The sequence below is a fragment of the Galeopterus variegatus genome, unplaced genomic scaffold (assembly GCF_000696425.1).
Source record: "Galeopterus variegatus unplaced genomic scaffold, G_variegatus-3.0.2 Scaffold7133, whole genome shotgun sequence".
Lineage (NCBI taxonomy): Eukaryota > Metazoa > Chordata > Mammalia > Dermoptera > Cynocephalidae > Galeopterus > Galeopterus variegatus.
Window position 1 is genome coordinate 74,301 of NW_007733244.1, and position 14,441 is coordinate 88,741.

General features: G+C 44.2%; 1 protein-coding gene across 1 annotated transcript in view; it reads left to right on the forward strand.

Annotated features, from left to right (window-relative positions):
- The window catches only part of LOC103607106 (filamin-B-like), a 69,053-nt gene that overhangs the window by 43,545 nt on the left and 11,067 nt on the right, over positions 1-14,441 (forward strand). The window contains exons 2-4 of the mRNA XM_008591654.1: positions 7,737-7,985; positions 9,388-9,485; positions 10,892-11,039. Of these exons, the coding sequence (XP_008589876.1) occupies positions 7,737-7,985; positions 9,388-9,485; positions 10,892-11,039 (495 nt within the window). The remainder of the gene's footprint in view (positions 1-7,736; positions 7,986-9,387; positions 9,486-10,891; positions 11,040-14,441) is intronic.

Consider the following 14,441-nt stretch of genomic DNA (forward strand, 5'->3'; position numbering starts at 1 on the left):
GGCGCGACACCGAGGGTTGCGATCCCATTGCCGGTCGTGGTACAGGCGCGACACCGAGGGTTGCGATCCCGTTACCGGTCACAGAAAAAGACAAAAAGAAAAAAAAAAAAAAAAGAAAAGAAAGCTACTGGGTGATGAAAATGTAACATTTAAATAAAGTGATACCTCTTAACCTGAAAATAGCGTGTTTGGGATAAATTATGATGTAATATACCATCATGTGATCTATGATCCAGAAGTTCACCAAACTCTGCACCAAAATAAAAATAAGTTATTTATGAAATAATTTGTTCCAACTATTTCAGGCAAAAATTGTCCAGCAAGTGAGAGAGAACAGAAGGAATAGTTGGCAAAGTAGGAAATTTGAAATCTGAGGTTACACATAAGGAATGTGTTATGGGCCTATAGTAGAAATCTCAAATCAGGGATTTGGGAATGTTTACTCAATTGTGTTGCCGAGAAATCCCGGCCACCACTCGCCATTCATACCCAGGGCAGGCATTGCTAATCTGCACAGTAATCTTCCTCGCTGAGCCTCCACTATCCATGCCTTGCTCATAGCAGACATTGGTAATCTGTTTTAGCAATCTTTCTTGCTGAATCCAGATGTGGCCTCAGAATCCTTGTCAACACAGTGAAAAGAGTTTTCACTTCAACACCATTTGCCACTCCTGGTCTATTGTATCATCTCTTGAAAAATTACTAACATAAAAAGACCCTCTGAATGAACTCTTTGTTGACCGACCCCTGACATAGTGGTGGATAGAAATGAGTTCAAGCAGCTCCTTTGTAATCCTTGAGTAGTTCATAATCAGGAAGGAGAATCAGAAATCTAGCTGGCCCCAGTCTACCCTCATTTTAGGGTGGTCTATATTTTCTCTTATCAGTTGAAATAAGCCCATGTGACTTCAGGTCTTCCAAAGCCCAGGACATCCTCTTGTTACAGTTCAAGTGCTGTAACAAAGAGATTTAAACAAACATACACCCCCCCCCCCAAACCCCCCAAAACAACAAAATCAGTGGTGGAAAGAATGTAAAAGTGTGGGTTTTTTCAGTCTTCACATTGGCAGGGCACCTGATTGTGGGACCTAGGTTTATTGTATCACCTTACCTGGCTTCTCCTCGGGCAGGTCAGAGCTAAGAGACTGCCATGTCTGGGCTCTGGCTGGCGTGGGGGAGAGATTGTGTGGAGGAGGCTTGCCCTCTGCCCAGGTCCCAAAGTGATGATACACTTCATATCTGCTCACTATGCATTGGCGCAAAGCAGCCACACCACTGAGTTCCAAGGGAATGAGGAAGAGCCATCTAACTGGAAGCTGTAAAGTGATGATACACTTCATATCTGCTCACTATGCATTGGCAAAGCAGCCACACCACTGAGTTCCAAGGGAATGAGGAAGAGCCATCTAACTGGAAGCTGTATGCCTGTGATGGAGAAGGGGTAATGGATTTTAGTGGCCAGAGAGTGACCTTTGCCACAGAGGCACTTCAGCCATCAGGGCTGCGAGTCTCCTGGTTGTAAGTCTCTGTCTCGTTCCATACAGACCTTTGTTGGTTCGAGGCCCTGGAGAGAAGCCCTGAGCAGGGGGAGAGAAGCCAGCCTGGCTGCCTTCATCTTGCCTGGGGACCTCTGGGGTACCTGAGCCAAAGCGCCCAGTCTCTCATCTGCTGTGTGGATGGAAGGGCTGTTGGACTCCTGGAAATGTGACCCCGGTCCTGGGCAGCTGACTAAGGTCGTCTTCCTTAACTTGGTCTCAAGGGGGATGGTTATGTCTGGTCTAGGTTTTGACTGAGGAACTGAGGAGAGTGGTCACCTGCCTCCTTTTACTTCAGGATATCCTCTGGATTGGACAAGTGCGGCCCACGATTCAGACGTGGTTTGTTCAGGCTTAGAAAGAAGGCAGGATGGAGAGAAACTGCAAAGCCGGCCTGGGATGTCAGTGGGCACAGGGCCCCAGCGGCTGGGGTCTGGCTCAGGTAATCTGAGCTCTGCAGTGGGGGTTGCCTTGGAATAGCCCTTTGCAGGATGCTGCTGCTGTGGACTCACTGAGAAGCCATGGCAGACGGGCAGCCCCGGTGCACACTCGCAGGTCCCCACCTCAAATTGCTGAGTTTTCACTTTTCCTCCTGACTTTGTCCTTTTGTCTCAAGGTTGATGTTGATAAGAGCATGCTGAAGTCAGTGGTGTTAAGATTAATAGTGGAAATTATACTAGTGTGTAATGAAAACTGACTGTGTAGGGGTCTGAGTGCATATATAGTCTTCCCAGAAGTACTAAGCTCTTGTTCCAGCATCATCCCTAGTTAACAGATGAAGAAACTGAGGTGTAGAGAGTGAGTGGTGGAGCTGAGCTTACTGCCTGCAGAACCTGTGACCTTACCAAGCTCTCCCAGGCCTTCTGTTTGTGCCACATGCCATGGTGCCTGCTGGGGGTTCAAGGTGGCTGCAGTTGGAGCAGTGTAGAAATTTGTCTGGAAAGGCCACATGTACATACTTTTCACATGCATTCTGTAGCACGCCACGCTGCCTCTCATAGGGCACTGGAGGTCAGTGGGTGGTGGAAGCTGAGTGTGTGGCAGCCTGTCCCCCAAATAGCCATGTGCAAAGGGCTGTGGGGACCAAAACTGACCCGGTTTCTGACTTTGTGGGACTGATACTTTGGGCAGAGGAGGCAAACGCGACACAGGAGATTATTTAGCCAGTCATGGTAGGTGCACTGGAAGAGGAGGGCCCCAACACTGAGGGAGTGTTGACCAGGGAATCTGTTCTAGTTTTGCAGAGACAAAACTGGATGTAGAAGAGACATTAGCCAGGCCAGCAGAGGGGATGGGGAGGCCTGGGGCCCAAGGATTGAGGGTGAGCTTGGGGCAGTGAGAGGGAGGGGCCACCCCGGCCCATGTGGGCTGCGCTTGGTCCCATATTCTCTTTCAGGAAGGTCTGATAAAATATCAGTAGTTTAGTTCCTGGGTGTTCTTGGTGCCTCTCCGCGGGTCTCCTAGACCGCCCAGCTCAGAAGTGGCCTTGTTGCAGAGACCTCACATGTCCCAGGTTCACTGCAGTGTTGTAGGTCAGCCTCCCCTTCAAACAGAAGAGCGGGGACCTCAGAGGCTGTGGTCACGGCCCTCTGAATGAAGTGCTTGGCTCAAGAAGTAACATGTTGAACATTTCAACCACCTGATAATTCACAAGGCACTTCCTTTCATTTCTTGCTTGCATACAGCACTTGGATTATGGCTGCTTGGCTTCTGGCTCTATGGAGAGTGTTTGGCACATAGCAGGTACTCAAATATTGGGTGAATGAGTATGGAGGGAAGGGAGGGAACATTTATTAAGTGCCTAATGTGTAACAGGCCTTGACTCTTGGTGGTCTCTAACCTACCTACTCCTTACAATCCTGTGAAGTTGTTGACTGTGGTCTTTCTCATTTGGTAGAGGAGGAAAAATAAGGTGACTGGATTGTTCAAGTGACATATCTAGTTGAGATGTTGGTTCCAGTGTCTGTTCTTGTACCACCCTGCCGCACTGCCCCTCATGGGGTAATGGAGGTGAGAGGTGGAGAGCAGAGTGTGTGGCATCCTGTCCTCCAAATGGCCAAGTCATAGTGCAGAGTGTGGCCATGGTAACTTGTCCAAGCACACACCCCTGTTTCTCCTCAATTTCTGCAGTCACTTGTTGGCTCTTTCTGACCCAGCAGCTGGCTGCATTGTGGCGAAGGATGAGCTGCTGTTCTCACCCAGAAGAGTAAGCGTGTGGAGTGATATCCACCCATGCCTCTCCTCATGGGCCACCACCCCTGCCACCCTGGTTAATGGGTAACAGCCAGGAGAGAAGGTGCTGGAATTGGCTTCTGGGAACTCCCTGGGAGGTATAGTGCTGGAACATAGTAGGTGTACAGGTGGTTGCATGGATTTGGCCCCTCCTGATATGAGTAGATAGAGGTGAAAGGCCACCATCTCCCTGATTTCTGGGGAATTCATCCACAGAGGAGATGTTTCCAAGATGCTTCTGAAGTTTGCCTTAAAATAGCTGGTTTTCATCCCTGTAAATGCAGCCAGTCCAGAATGCTTCTTATCGAGGCATTGATGTGCAGAAATGACGAGAAAACATTCCATCCCAGAATTTGTGGTAGCTCAAATTAACTTTCTAGGTCTTAAAACAAAACAAAAACCACCACCCTCATAAACAACACTGGATAATTTTAAGGAGTTTGAGAAAGTGTGTGGTTTGAAGGTCAGTGTTGTCCGGAGCCAGGGCCAGTTATGTGGAAATTGTGATTGGCTGGATTTGGGGAGGAGAAACCCACGGCCAGATTCCAGCCCACTGAAATCTAAGCAGATTCTAGGAGGTTAGGCAGGCGTGGTGGGCACTGATTTATTTTATTCCTGACAGAGGCCCTCAAGCCTCTTAACTCGGAATCCAGCTGAGAGGCTTCCGGCTGATCTGGCCTTTTTCTCCTTTTACATTCTGGTCCATGTTTACACCTGGTGTAAACATTGCAGAGCATACTCAGGCCTGAAAATTCTGTCATCTGCTGTGATGGCCAGACACTGACACTGCGATGCTGTGTAGCCTCTCATTTTCAAGGCATGGAGAGTCTCCTGTTTCACAGGGATGGGAAGCTGGGAGGCTTTTTGGGCAAGTCGCCATCTTTTTATTGTTCCAAGAATTGAGTGAGGCATTTGAACCTTCACCTGTCAAAACCACTTGGAATGAGGACTGCTCTCCTTCTAGCTTCTCAGAATTAGCCAAATGAAGGTATCATTTATCTGAATGAGACCGTGATGGGGGCTTTCCCGTTTGGACACTCACCTTGAATTCATTGGAAACAGAAGTCCTGGGCATTGTATTTTTCGTAAATTTGGCCCAGACTTTAACTGGGTCATATTTCCCCCAAAATCTTTTTGAAAAAGACTCACGTCTCCTTCAGACCAACGTGTGTTAGTTGTGTAAGAATAGAGCAAACTGGTTTCGTGTTTTGGTTTATGAATTAAATCTGCAAAGTTTGCTTTTGAAAAGCATTTAACATGTAACTTGGGAAAATTTGAGTTTTGCAGACTCTGATGCTTGTGGCTGGATGAGACTTCCCAGCCCATTCAAGTCCCCCATGGTACCAGAGGTCAGTGCCTTGGGGGTGCCAGGCCACCACCCTTACGCTGACTGGTGATAAGCATATACACGCTTTACTTCCTTTTTTTATTTTGCCCACCCGTTTGAAGACTGCTCTTTCCCCCTTATCTTGAATAAAGGAAACTGGCATGGAAAATTGCTTGATCTGGAATTTCTGATGATCAGTAGGCAGTTACTCAGTAATCAATAGTACCTCAAAGGCAACCTCATAACAGGACACCTAATCCAAAAAATTCTGTCATGGTCAAGGACCGCCAGCTAGAGGATTATCTAGTGGGGTGGGTCCTGTGGGATGTATTCCTTGGATATCCATGTTCTGTGCAGGGTCCAGGGTTTTATGCTGAACATTGCTGCTTTGTTGACTACAGGACCTCAGAAGCAGGGCTGGCTTCATTGTCACATGACGTGTGCTCAGAAGGCCCCTGCACATGGTTTAATGCTCTGCTGTAGCCATCTTGAAATTCTTAGTGCTTTTTGGACAGGGAGTCCTGCATTTTCATTTTTTACTGGCACCATGAATTATGTGGACAGCCTGTTTCAAAGTTATTGTACAATTCATTATGTAGAAAACCCCTGGGCAGCTTAACTTTGAGGACTGCTCGAATTTAATTTGTCCTACTAGCCAGTTAATGATAATCTTATGTTCTCCAGCTTAGATGATTTTATTATGTTGTTTTATTATGACTGAATCTGAAACTATGACATTACTTCTGATTTCTGTGGGTTTGGGTGTGGTGTTTTAAAGAGGGTCTTTCGTTGTAAGAGGATGTAACAATAATCAGATTAATTTCTAAAAAATGCATTCTCACCATCATGTATGTTTTTCATGTGGTTGAAGGTGGGTTTCATTAAGTGCAACTTGGTGTGTGTTCAGGTGGCTCATGGTGGGTGGAAGGGACAGGGCAGGGGTGGGGGGAAATCCAAGATGAAGAAGGCCCATTTATTCTCCAACAGGCATTCACAGTTCTGGAGTCTTAAGGGAGAGGAGCCTGGAACACACATACATGGTGGGAGTGAAGTGCCACCCACTTTAGGATCCAGTATTTGGATGAGGAGCCAGGGTTTGTCCCACAGGAGGATGGAATGACAGGCCTTCTGTCAAAGGGATACAAAATACACGGGAGGTCCAGGGGCTCAAAGCAGGATGCAGTTCAGGGATGGGGAGTCTTTGAGCCTGGAGTATGGAGTATGGTGGGTGGGGGGACAGGGGTGAACAGCCAACTGGGTGGGGGTTGTGTGGGTTCTGAAGATGCTGTGTGTTTGAGAAGTTTATGGCAGTGGGGTCATAAGTGCATTTGGAAGCACAGAGCTACCTGACTGGAAAGATGGTTCTGAGGTTCTGTGTATAGTGATTCAGCCTCATGGCTGTCAGAGACTCTGAGAGAGGGGAGGAGAGCCCACATGTTTATTGGGAGGGCATGGGAAAGGATTTGCCAAGAGATTTAGGTAGGGAGAGAATTGACATTGTGGAAACTATACCAGGGGTTTGAAGGAGGAGTCCAAGATGGTTCTGATGTTTTCAGCTTGGGGTCCTAGTGGAATGTGGGGCTGCTAGGAGGATGTCTGATGGGGAGGGGTTGTAGAGAAAGAGAGAGAGATCCTGAAGGTGTTTGTATTTTGGTTGGTGAATATGGAGGTTGGAAGGAGGACAGGGAGCCACTGAGAAGCCAAAGGGAGCAGAAAGTGGAAACATGTCCGTGAGATTCCTGGAAGGGCTGGCTCAGGGTGTGGCTTGTTCTGTTGAGCAGGGGAGGAATAGAAATGACTAGCCATGACTTTGGCTAGTCAATTATCCAACAGAGACTTTGCCCAATTGCTTTTGCTTAACTATTAATGGCTTCCTGAATTACTGACTTGTCAGAGTTGCAGAGATGAAAGTAATTGGTAACACCTAGCATTGGTGAGATTTGCAATTATCCAACAGAGACTTTGCCCAATTGCTTTTGCTTAACTATTAATGGCTTCCTGAATGACTGACTTGTCAGAGTTGCAGAGATGAAAGTAATTGGTAACACCTAGCATTGGTGAGATTTGAGGGGAAACTGGCCTCTTAAACCTGTAGATGGGAGTGTAAGCACAAACAACTTTTTATAGGGAAAAGATGTGTAGGACATAATGGTTAGTGAAAAGAAAAATGTTAAGACCGATGGTATAGTATAACATAAATTCAGGGCAGCAAACACATACACATGCGTGTACACAGATGCACACACAACCTGGTAGACTGTGTACCACCAGGTTAGCAGGTGGTTATCTCTGAGGTGCAGATTCCCTTTTTATTGTCTGTATTTTTGAGATGATTTCTCCAAATTTTTAAAGCCCTTTTTAGTATAGAAAACTTTAAGCGTACAGAAAAGTAGAGACAATAGTATAATGCATTCTCAAGTACTCAAGGTCCAGTGACACTAGTTAACAATGGTTTGGAATCATATTTTATCTCTTCCCATCCTCAAGTATTTTGAAGCAAATTCCAGCATTACATCCTTTCACTCTTAAATATCTCAGTGCAATTGTCTAACAGGTGAGGACTTCATTCACTTTTTTACAGAGAGCACAATTCACACGTGTGTAACACAAAGGAATGACCAAGCCTTTGCCTCTCCCCGCAGATAGCAAAGCCATTGTGGATGGGAACCTGAAGCTCATCTTGGGCATGGTGTGGACGCTGATCCTCCACTACTCCATCTCCATGCCTGTGTGGGAGGATGAAGGGGATGATGATGCCAAGAAGCAGACGCCCAAGCTGAGGCTGCTGGGATGGATTCAGAACAAGATTCCCTACTTGCCCATCACCAACTTTAACCAGAACTGGCAAGATGGCAAAGCCCTGGGGGCCCTGGTTGACAGCTGTGCTCCAGGTAAGTGCCCATGGCTGGGAGGGTTGGGCCTTAAACCTCTTGTTTTCAACAGGAAAGCTAGCTTTGCTTTGATTGATGTATTTCTCCTGGGTTTAGCCTATTGTAAGAAAGCTAATGGAACTAAAAATGCCTCTGTTTACCCTTCCAATGGCAGGTCTTCTAGGTGTATCCATAGACATGTTTGAGCATCGAATTCAGTCGTTTACCCAAATTCCCAATGAAGGCTCTGTGCTTAGAGAAGGCCCTGGGTTTAGTTTCCAGACTCCAAAGTTCTGTCTTCCCACACTGGTGCCTAGTTTCCCCATGGCTTTGGCAAAAACATGTGGCCCTATTAGGTGGCTTGGCATGAGAATCTAAAAACTTGCTTTGAGTGGAAAGTACCCATTTTTATTAACCACTGGTTTGACTATATATGGCTTTCTGCACCCTTTTTTTTTTTTCTATGTTGCTGTGAAGTAGTATTTGGTCAGGATCCAATTGGAGCCTTTTCTATTCTTGGTGGGCTCCTCTTTTCTGAGTGGTTGAGTGTACACCAAGGTTGTAATTATCCTCACTGGTGGGTTTAGATTGAAGGGTAGAGTTTGCTGGTACACATTTAATAGTAAAACCACAGCTAGTGTTTATATACATCCCCCAAAATTGTTTTTGATATAAAAAACCCTAATAATTATATTTTCCATTTACTGAGTGCTCTGTATGTACTGGGCACAATAGTATTTAATAAGCTAGTGGTTCTCAACATGCTCAAAGCGGAACTAGCTAGTGTCCGTTGGGTAGGGACGGAGGGCTGACTCAAGGTCTCATTCTTCCTTGAGAGCCTGTAAGTTGCTGTCATACAGGAATAATTCAAAATGCAGCATTAGTTCATTTCTTAGTGCCCTCTTCCTTCCTTCCATCTAAAGATATGTTTTAGGATATCTGTTTCCAGTATAAACCTTGGGATTTTTACTCCAGTCCTATACTTCTTGTGCTTACAAAGTCTTTTAAGATAATTCTAGGTTTGTGCCTGTGAGCAAGTGAATTTTTGAGTCCAGCCTTTTTAGATATATCCAGAAATAGGGTAAAAATAATAAATCTCTCCTGCAAAAAGGCACCAGGCCCAAAAGGTTTTACAAGCTTTCTTTATTTGTTTATACTACATCTTCAAGGAATGGGTAATCCCTGTCTTAAAGCAAGAAGATAGCAATGTAAAGAAGTCTCAGTTAATGTAGAGTAGTTTCTACCCTGGCACATTCATATCTGTGATACTTTTTGCCCATAAAATATGTAATTCACTGAGATTTTTGGAAGCAATTGTTCTCTGAATTAAGAGACTAGATTGGTTTAGTTTAGGCACATGAGTGTCTCCCTTTTATCTCTTCATCAGCTAACGCTAAATGAGTCTTTTGTGTTATGTTAACAGGTCTGTGCCCAGACTGGGAATCTTGGGATCCACGAAAGCCTGTGGATAATGCACGAGAAGCCATGCAGCAGGCTGACGACTGGCTGGGTGTCCCACAGGTACGTACAAGTGCGCCATGTCCCACAAGGCTCCTCCCCTCACTGGCTTGTTCTGGCACTTGTTTTTGGGGTCAGGCAGGCAGTCTGACGTTCTTTGCATGCAGCCCTCAAAGAGCGTTAACTGTGGTGCTCTCCCGCCTTCCTCAGTTTACCCATAATAATAGGTTCTCATTGACTTAGGTGCTTGTAGGTCATCCAGAAATCTTCATGTTACCCTTCTTTGTCACGTGCTGGCAAGTTTTCTATTATTTCTGCTCCAAATATTTTGAAGTCTGTCTTTAAACTTCAGACTGCAAATGTGGACCTTAACTATTAGGTTGAGCCATAAGAAATTGCCAGTATTTGACCATTATTTACCTACATAAAAAAGTAGTTTTTACAGTTCCTTGAAGTTGATATGACAAGCAAACAGAAAGGACATTGTTGGGTGGGAGGGAGGAGGGAGGGAGGTTTCGGTAATGGGTCACAATAATCAACCACATTGTATATCGACAAAATAAAATTTAAAAAATAATATAAAAAAAGAAAGTTTTAATTCAAAATCCCAGGGAAAGTCATAGGGCTTAGACTTTTTAAAAAAATGTAAACCAGGATAACCTACCATTAGTGGAAGTTGTAGAAGAATTTGTTTTGTATTGTCCATAATCCTATCATAGGAATATAATAAGAGTACTTGGAAATTAAGTCTCGCATGCTATCTACAGTAGCCATATCACTTAGTTGAGGTCCAGTCTTTCTAGCTGGAAGAATACCAGTATTTTCCTTCTAAAAACTCTGCCCAACAGTTAAGCACCAAGACTCAACAGAAGTTGTAGGTAGCCATTGCCATAGGATTGAATGACCTCGCTGTAGGCTCTGTTCAGGTCTGAGTTGTTGTTCAGAGATGAGTTCAGTGTATTCCGTAACAGGATTCCTTGGAAAGGTAGAAAAGCTTGCCTATTTCTTTGGTTTGGTTTTGGAATCATGTCTCTTGGCTCAGCCACCCTCAGGAAGTGGTGTGGTATGTTTTACATCTTCTCTTAAACATAACTCCATCTCCTTTTGACGTTCATGTGATGTTGGCACTGTAAGGTTGTTGAAGGAGCTGCTGGGAAGAAATGGCAAGTCTATGTACATCCTACGTTTTATGGAATGTATTGAAGGCGACCATTCAAACTCTAGTAGCTACTTTGTTCCCGCAAGCTAATCATCAGAATGTTTTCTGGTGCTTTTTATCGCAGGGAGATACCAATAAAAGATTAAAAATACTGATCTTGGTGTGTTAGTTTAATTTAATTTCACTTAATTGAGAAACTGACTCAATTTCTTAATATTTGTAGAGTTTTGTTTAAGAGACATTTGCAAAACCTTTAGTAGTTACAAAGTGATATGTTCTGGGCATTTATCCACCATGTTGTTGTTTCCAGGTCATCACTCCTGAAGAAATTATTCACCCAGATGTGGATGAGCACTCAGTGATGACTTACTTGTCCCAGTTCCCCAAAGCCAAGCTCAAGCCAGGGGCTCCTCTCAAACCCAAACTCAACCCAAAGAAAGCCAGGGCCTATGGCAGAGGTAAGTGCGGGTCCTGTTGGATTTAAGGCTTGTCCTCTGGTGTTGGAGATTATTATGCAGCTTTGGGAAGAATGGTCTCAGAACCAAGGACATGTAGGCTGAATCCTTAAAGATACGCCAGGCCTTCACCTCACTTTTTTTTTTTTTTTTTTAACTAAAGGTCCTTTTGTTTATGACCATCTTATTCTGCCTCGTGAATCTAAGTCTCTTAAGAAACACTTCTGCTTTCACGTGATTGAGAATGATGAGTTTGCTGCCTTGTGGTTTTAGTGCAATAACCTTGGCACTGAGAAAGTGCTATTGTTCCCATTTTTTAGATTGGGAATCAGAGGGCTGATTGGGAGTGTGGGGAGAGGGATTTGGAGAGGGTCAAGTCTTGCCCCAGATCACCACAGTCAGTGATGGGAGTGGGGCAGGAGCCTGGGTCATCTGGCTGCCAATTCATTTCTCCTTCTGTTGTGCTAAAGCTTCCCCAGATTTCCAGATGGGGTGGAGCTATTGTTAACCCCTGACAGACACTTCCTTGCTGAGACATCCTGTTTATGACTCCAAGGCAGCTGCAGGACACTGTTCTGCTCAGAAAATTATGGTGGGTTGAAGCCATTTCAAGGCATGTGGTGTTTTGGTTGGCACCTGACTTCAAGCACACTAGCTTGTTAAGGAGAGGGGTTGCATGGCTCTAGAGGGTGGCTTCTGATAAAGCTCAACACAGCGAGATACAACTTACTCCCTTTTCTATGGGGAGGGGAAGGAGTGCATTTTGTTTCTTAATTTTCATACCGATAATTGGGATATTTCAACACACACACCATCCTGTGTATCCTCTCCCAGAATTGACAAGTGTTACCATTCTAACTTATCGGTTTTCTCTTGCCATGTGTGTGTGTGTGTCTGTCTGTCTGTGTGTGACAGAGAGAGAGAGATCATTGAATTATTTGAAAATAAGTTGCAGGCAGGGTGACAGTTCACTCGTCAGTATATTCATAAGCCTCTCCTAATAGCATATTCTTTTATATAACCACAATATTCATTATCACACACAAGCAAATTAACAATAATTTCATATCACCTAATATCCAGTTTGTATTTAAATTGCCCTGTTTTCTTAAGATTGTCTTTTATAGTTGTTGTTTTTGCTGTTTTACAAACTAAGATCTGATTTACTGGCTACATTTGTTATTTCTTTATAGACTCTTTTAATGTAGAATAATTTCCCCAAGTGTTTTTTTCTTTTTTTTGAATAACAGTGACTTTTTGAACAGTCCTGGACATGTGTCTTATAGGATGTCCCGTACATGTGTTCCCTTTAAATATAACATTTCCCTGCTTGGCATCAGCCTAGCCTTAAGACGACAACCAGGGCAGTAGTGCTTAACCATGTGCCCTTCTCAGCCTCCATCTGGGTCCTTCTCATCTGTCTTTTTGGCATGATTTAGACCAGTAGAAAGCCTGATCGATTGTTCTGGAACAAACCCACTTGCCATTTGAGGTTCTGTTTGTACTGAGGTGGAGTCTGTGCAATCATGAGTGTTATAAAGGGACTGGGGACTTCGTTCAAAGCCCTCCTCCACCACTTGACGGTTGCAGTCACTTGAAGGATGGCATGTCCACACTTGCTTTAAACAGTGCTTTCTTGAGGCCATAACCAAAGGTGCTGGCTGGAATGAGGAATCTGATTTTTAAAATTATGCTTCCTTAATGGCAGAAAAGCTGCAGACAGTCTATCAAATCCATTGTCGACAAACTTGGTCACATGGATTGAATCTAATCAAGGCATAAAATGCTTGTTTGTAGTAACCTTATCACTAGCCGTCTAGTTCCCCGCTGTTAATGTGAGACGGTTTCCTTTCTTGGTGCTGTTTTCTAGAAAATGACCACTTGCTATGGTTGAGGAATGTAGCTGGTCATTGCCATTTCCTTCATCTGCTACTTTGTAAGTGTTGTGCACTTGGGAAGGAAACACACCTTGTTTTTCTTTTATATTTGTATATGTGTATTTTTTTTTTGGCATTTAAAAAAATTGTGGTGAAATATAAATATATAATATAAAATTCACCATTTTAGCCACTTCAAAGTGTTCGGCTCTGTGGCAGTAAGTGCATTCACAGTGTTGCATTCACAGTGTTGTGCATCTATCAGCACTGTCCATCTCCAGAACGTTTTCAGCTTCCCAGGCCGAAACTTCATACACATTCAGCAACTCTCCATTCTTCCTTTTCCTCCCAGCTCTTGGTAACCTCTTTTCAATTTTCTGTCTTTATGAATTTGACTATTCTAGGAATCTCATAGAAGTAGAACCAGACAATATTTGTCCCTTTGTGTCTGGCTTACTTCACTTAGCATGTGTTTTTAAGGCTCATCTGTGTTGTAGCATGTATCAGAGTTTCATTCCTTTTTATGGCTGAATAACATCCCATCATTATGTATATGCCATATTTTCTTTATTCATTTGTCTGTTGATAGACTCTTGGGTTGCTTCCCCTTTTTGGTTATTTTTAATCATGCTGCCATGAACATGGGTGTACAAGCATCTGAGTCCCTGCTTTTTAATTCTTTTGGATAAGTACCTAGAAGTGGAATCGCTGGATCATATGGTAATTCTTTGTCTAACTTTTTTTAATTCCCCCTTTTAAGTGGAAAGACAAAATGGTCATTATAGGTGACAGGGCCACAACGTGAGGCCACATGGGCAGGACAGTGAGATATTATACCTGTGTGGTGAGATGGGAGCCAGGGACAGTTTTGCTCTCTCTCCAACGTGGCCACGTTGCTTCATTTCTGCCACCTAAACTCAGGAATAGAGAGCATATCATCTTCTGGATTCTAAAAGACTTGAGAAGTTTGTTTTATTTTATCTTTTGGGTGTTGACTAAGTTCCAGTTGCCAGGCAGATCCATTCACCGAGCCCTGATTTGCTTAGTTCCAGTGGATTGAAAGGGGACAGGGCTGGGGTGAGGTGAACCTACAGCCACAAACAGGTCTTTATGGTGCACTCCCTTGAAGGGTTAGGTGTTGAGCTCCATCTCTGAGTTTAAGCAGCAACTTTTCCAAAACCTATGTTCTGTATGAAGCATTTACTGCGTAGCAAGCCTTAAGCACCCTTCGATCTGAATAATCAAAGGGACCATTTGTCTGTTGTCATGGTAAGCAGAGCTCTGCAGGAGTTTACACAATATGGAGATGCGGTTCAGCCTCCTCACCAACCATGGTTAGCCAGGGGAGATGAGCCCCAGCCCAAGCCTGGGCTTTCAACAGGCTGCCGAATAAGTTGTTCTTAGGCTGCTGGAGTCAAATGAAATGGGTGTTTATCAATATGTTAGGTACATGTTTAAATATATTTGTGTTTTTTTTTTTTTTTTTTGTCTTTTTCCGTGTCCGGCAACGGATCGCAACCCTCAGTGT